General features: G+C 32.8%; 1 protein-coding gene across 1 annotated transcript in view; it reads left to right on the top strand.

The window, feature by feature from the left end:
- The window catches only part of LOC107490415 (2-oxoisovalerate dehydrogenase subunit beta 1, mitochondrial), a gene marked incomplete in the record, with an annotated part of 9,106 nt that extends 3,412 nt beyond the window's left edge, over window positions 1–5,694 (top strand). The window contains 13 exon segments of the mRNA XM_052262500.1: window positions 12–61; window positions 1,527–1,638; window positions 1,894–1,929; window positions 2,051–2,110; window positions 2,185–2,242; window positions 2,333–2,430; window positions 3,064–3,153; window positions 3,240–3,308; window positions 3,420–3,506; window positions 4,618–4,713; window positions 4,894–4,971; window positions 5,086–5,172; window positions 5,434–5,694. Of these exon segments, the coding sequence (XP_052118460.1) occupies window positions 12–61; window positions 1,527–1,638; window positions 1,894–1,929; window positions 2,051–2,110; window positions 2,185–2,242; window positions 2,333–2,430; window positions 3,064–3,153; window positions 3,240–3,308; window positions 3,420–3,506; window positions 4,618–4,713; window positions 4,894–4,971; window positions 5,086–5,172; window positions 5,434–5,469 (957 nt within the window).
- Window positions 5,695–5,999: the final 305 nt, after the last annotated feature.

The following is a 5,999-nucleotide window of genomic DNA, read 5'->3' as shown; positions in this document are numbered from 1 at the left end:
CGTTGAACCTTTATTCTGCAATTAACCAAGCTCTCCACATTGCTTTGGACACTGATCCACGGTATGTGTCATCATTGTTATTGTTACTATTGTTGTTTTTATTGTTATGATTGTCTTTTTAGAGAAAGTACATGGAACTAACTTTTAGGTAGTCAGCATTATTCAATTCGAGTGTTTAGGTTTATAATTTAAGATTTAGGGTCAAAAGGATTATAATTTAGGGTGTAGAATTTAAGATAAACAAATTAATTTTAAAAAAAGTTGGCTGATGTTGGCTGAAAATAGTTAGTTATGTAGCATTACTCAAAAATGTCCTTCGATATTTTGCAATTTTTTTTTATGTGTATAATGTGCATTGAGTTGGGAGAGAGGGGAGTGGGAAGTAATAACATTGTGTTGTATTAACTGAAATCATATTGAGAATTGTTCCATTATATTGGAGAAGTGATTATTAGGTACTAATAGGCTAATCCTATTGAATAGTTGAGATAACAAATAGTATTAGAAATTCTATGTTTCAACTCTCTTGTATAATAATACATTTATACATGATTTTGGGAATGAAATTTACTTATCTTAGTGTGTATTCAATGATGCTTAAGTTTTCCATAGAGAGAACTTTTTTATCAAGAACGTAGAAACTTTGTCCGCAACAACTTTGATTATAAGCTTTCTACGCTAATGTGAAGTGGTAGAGCGATAGTAAACAATCAAAACCAAGAAAAAGTAAGAGAGAATGAAGATGGTTTTTGAGCTTCAATTATTTAGACATTGGCTCTTACCTTTAGGTTTGACCAACTAAATCTAACCATTGCTAATATGAAGCTTTGTATCCTACTATCCTAGTATACATACATAAAGAACAAGTATTATTATTAACAAGAGAAGGATAATACTAATTATGGAGCATAATATATCCCTCATTATAAAAGATTAGGATATACAAGAATACACAAGCAGCAGCATAGAAATGGAGCGAATTTCTCCAATCTCAATGCATCTTTGGGAAAAGATACTCTTCTAAACATTTTATACTCCTTAAAGATGTGAGTGTTATGCTCTATCCAAATACCCTTACTAGTAGCAGAAATCACAAATTGCCATAAATTTTTTATTTTCTTCCTTCTCCCGAAACTGTTTAAACAAGAACTGATTTAAGTCTCTATGTTGTACCCAACACCCATCAAAGATGCTAAACAATGCATTCCATGAAAATGTAGCCTCTGGACAGTTTAAAAGCAAATATGATACTGATTAAGAATTCAATCCACTCATATCACACATGTCTAGGAAATAACATGTGGCTTCCGACAGGCAATTGTTTTAAAAAAAATCATATGATTTTATTTCTTCTAGGATTAATTTGATCCCATTGTTGAATGAAATTGATATAAGTGTATGTATTTCTTGTACACCTTTAACTTCCTGTTTACATATTCTTAACTCTCACTGTGTGAAACAAAATTATTTTTTCGTATAGAATCAATATTATGTTCAACCTCATCTTCTCTTGCATTTGATTTCAGTTCTTATGTTTTCGGAGAAGATGTGAGTTTTGGTGGGGTCTTTCGTTGTACAACAGGATTAGCAGACAAATTTGGGAAGAAAAGGGTTTTCAATACTCCTTTATGTGAACAAGTATTTCTTTACTTCTTTGTTGCCTTTCCGTTTTCTCTCTTCTTGTTCTATTCCCATTCTCCCTTTAAATTTTTATGATTGGTTATGATTCTAAAATCTCACTAGACAGTTCTAGGAAGATGTGTTTAATTGAAGATCCAAAAATGATTCGGTGAACTTCTTTACTTCTTTCTTGCTACGTATGTTTCTAATTATTTGTAATTAGTATTCCTTTAGCATTGATTTAAAACAATTGTGCTGAAATGCTATTCATAGGGTATCGTTGGCTTTGGCATTGGTCTAGCAGCAATGGTGAGTCTCAGAGCTTAAAATGGTTTTACTTCCTAGTTTTTAACCAACGAATTTAGTTTTCCTTCTCCTTCTCTTTTTGATGTAACAATTGTTTAAACTCCTTTTATATTTTACATGGCAGGGCAATCGAGCCATAGCAGAAATTCAGTTTGCAGATTACATTTTTCCTGCTTTTGATCAGGCATTCTCCCCTCTCACGGCTAGTTTTAGTCAAAGCTAACATTCGATAGGTAATTGATCAATTTTTGTTTCCAGATTGTCAACGAAGCTGCTAAATTCAGATACCGAAGTGGGAATCAATTTAATTGTGGTGGTAAATTTCTTTTCCTGCTTTAACGTTGGAAGTTCTGGCTTATTTTTATTTTCACCTGTTGCATGAAAATCGTTTTACTCACTCCTATAGGTTTAACGATTAGAGCCCCTTATGGAGCTGTGGGCCATGGTGGGCATTACCACTCTCAATCCCCTGAGGCTTTTTTCTGTCATGTTCCTGGTATCAAAGTACGGTGCTTTCATACATTCATTTTTTGCTGATTAAACTTTTCTTCATTTTTTGTTTAAAGGCCCTCTTCATCTGTAAGATGATCATCGGTTTAGACCAAGTGATAGTGAACATGCATGCCTAAATCTAGTCATCAAATTAAGACAGCTAAAAATAATGGAATTAATAGAAAGCACCTGCATCTTACCTCCCAGATGAAGCGTGGCAGGATATCTCAAATTTTTTTGAAGTACCATTAATTTATTCAATGATATGCTTGGTGTTGTTTAGGCCTTGAGCATAAAACTGATTTCATTCAGGAGCATCTTAACCCCTGTGGTTGATAATATAAATCAGAGATGGTTTAAAATCCATTGACCAGTCACAAATGGTAATATGATTTATACTTGTTCCTTGTTTATGACATGTATTCTTACATCTTTGAAGCAAGGTTACAATGGAATTTCTGCTACCATCAATATGAAACCCGTAAAATCCATTATCACCGATTTTGAACCTAAGTTACATACCTATTGCATGCAGTTTACTTCCAAGAGTATACACAGATTTCATATAATTAATGATCTTATTGTAGAATACTGTTGTTTTATGGTTGGTATTTTTACGAAATCTCTCGAGTGTTTCTTTTAAAGGTGGTCATCCCTCGAAGTCCCCGAGAAGCAAAAGGGTTATTGCTGTCTTGCATTCGAGATCCAAATCCTATCGTATTTTTTGAACCGAAGGTTGTGTTTTAAAATGAGAATTATGTCTTCAGCTTCTTTATGGCATTTGACTTGTGAAAATTAAATCATTTGAATCTTGGTTTCAGTGGCTATATCGTTTGGCTGTCGAAGAAGTACCAGAGGATGATTACATGTTGCCACTATCCGAGGCAGAGGTACAACACAAGTCGCATTAAATTCATGAAATGAAGTTAGAAGTTCGTCATAACAACAGAATGATAATTCTGTGAAACATTTAGTCTGAAATTTTTTTAACATATACTCAGGTGGTTCGGCAGGGAAGTGATATTACACTTGTTGGATGGGGAGCTCAATTATCTGTAATGGAACAAGCCTGTCTAGATGCTGAAAAAGTAAGTTGCATTGGCGCAAAAATAGGTTACAACATACATTCTGCATCACACAATAATTCTCCATGGTTTACAGTATGTTGGGCAAGTTGTTGTTGAAGAATTATATTTGGTTTTTGGAATCAATCTTTTTTTTCCAGAAAGGGAAAACAAATTGAATTTGGGGTTGGGATATTTTATCATACGCTTGGTTGAGTTACATGTGGAAGGAAACATTTTTTTTTAGAATTCTAATGTCAGAGGGAAGCTGATTCTGTTTCCATGATTGACAAAAGAAATAACAGAGACTAGAATTGGAAACCGCGGTCAAATAGTACAGACATGAAACTAATATATCACATCTATTTTATGTCAAAAATGCTATGTTCACACCAAAAATCAGTTACCAAATTAGCCATTATGTATTTGTGTATAAATACAGGTGTAGTTTAACTCGTGTATTTTGTATTTTAATATATATTCTATAAAAATAGTTCAAATAGTTCATTTAGTGGCTGATTTTTTGTCTAGACCTAGTATGGTTGATTTTATATGTGCTAGTATATCAATTGGCAGTACTTTTTTTATTTATTATGTGTAATAGTAATAAAAATGGAATTACCCAATATGACAAGTTGTTTATAACTTAATTAAGAAGCTTACAGATGCAGAACAATATGCCATGCAAGTGCTACATAACTTATTTAGTATTAAATAAAGAATATTGTTGGTATTTAATTCATATATAATAGGAAAAAATAGGCAACAAAACGATAAGCACATCTTTTCATGTCGTGTCAATGTACATATGTCTAAGTGAAACTGTAGTTGAGCAGTATGTCAATTTGGGTTGTTGGTATTTAATTTTCATATATAAAACTATTTAGAGCATCCCATTTGTAGATTCTTCTTTTTATTTTCCAGTGGAAAATTTGGTAGTTGAAACTCTCTTAAATTACTTACCGTTGGGGAAAAAATAATCATAATATGAGAAAAATACTGAAAATCACAATTTGCTTGTCTATCATAAAATATAATCATAATATGAGAAAAATACTGAAAATCACAATTTGCTTGTCTATGATAAACTATTACTTGTTTCTTAAAATTTTCAAGTAATTGTGACATTTTACAGGAAGGAATTTCTTGTGAACTGATAGATCTAAAGACATTAATACCTTGGGATAAGGAGACAGTGGAGGCCTCAGTTAACAAGACAGGAAGGCTACTTGTGAGTAAATTAATTTCAACGGTCAAAAAACGGGTGTATCCGGATTTATAAACGTGTCCAAATACATTGATTAATTATATTTAGATGCATTGATTTATAACTTTATCAAAAAAAGTCAAAATGACCATCAATGTGGAATGGAGGGAGTGTCTTACATGATGCTTTCAATGGGATGTATAGATTAGTCATGAAGCTCCGGTAACCGGAGGTTTTGGTGCTGAAATCTCGGCTTCTATTGTTGAACGCTGCTTCTCGAGGGTATGCTTCAGCCAAATTATTGTTGTAGAGTATATGAAATTGCATTCATACTTAACCATATTCAACAGTATCGGTACGAATTTCTAACCGTCTCTTTCGTTATTTGTGGTATAGTTAGAAGCCCCTGTAGCGAGAATCTGCGGTCTAGACACCCCTTTTCCTTTGGTGTTTGAGCCCTTCTACATGCCAACCAAGAATAAGGTAACTTGTCTGTTCGCCTTAATTTTCTTTACAATCATAATAGGTGTACACAAAAAATCAGTTATCAATATATAATACATATTGAAATATAAAATACAAATTAAAAATGAGTTAAACAAATATGTATTTATATACAAATACATGAGGACTGATTTAATAGTTGATTTTTGGTGTACACAATATTTTTATTTTCCTTATAGGGTAAATTACACTAAGCATCCTTGAGATTCCGTAACAAGTTCTGCCACTTATTTTATGCAGATATTGGATGCTATTAAATCAACCGTTGGCTACTGAAGAGCTTAATCACAATCTTTCAACCATCTATGTGATTTTGAATTCACATGATCATCATAATGATCATGTTTGGGACGAGATGGATTAGTATAATGCATTGCAGACCATGGAATCTGCATATTAAATTAATCATGCCTTCTCCAAATGTAAAACATTTTTAAAAAATAATAATAATAATAATAAAGGAGAGAATGAATGAAACTTGAAAATAACCATACATTCGCATATTAGGCCCATCCTTGTAATTCTATATATAATAGGAATATCTCACATGAAATATCTAAATGAGAATGTAAAAATGAGTTAATAGTCAAAATCGTCCCTAAAAGATACTTCGATCTCTATATCAGTTCTCGAAAGATAAAGTTAATTAAAATCGTTCTCGAAAGATGACGGACATGACCACGTTCGTCCTTCTGTCATCTCCTTTACTGAGCTGGCAAACGTTGGGTGACGTGTTTTGTTAATTGCCTGGGTGGACGACACCTACGTGTACGCTGGGGTTGTTGACAAGGTAAGTACGTTAAAAC

The sequence above is a fragment of the Arachis duranensis genome, chromosome 5 (genome assembly GCF_000817695.3).
Source record: "Arachis duranensis cultivar V14167 chromosome 5, aradu.V14167.gnm2.J7QH, whole genome shotgun sequence".
Classification (NCBI taxonomy): Eukaryota; Viridiplantae; Streptophyta; class Magnoliopsida; order Fabales; family Fabaceae; genus Arachis; species Arachis duranensis.
Note: the sequence above shows the minus strand (reverse complement) of the source record. Positions and strands in the feature narration are given on the sequence as shown.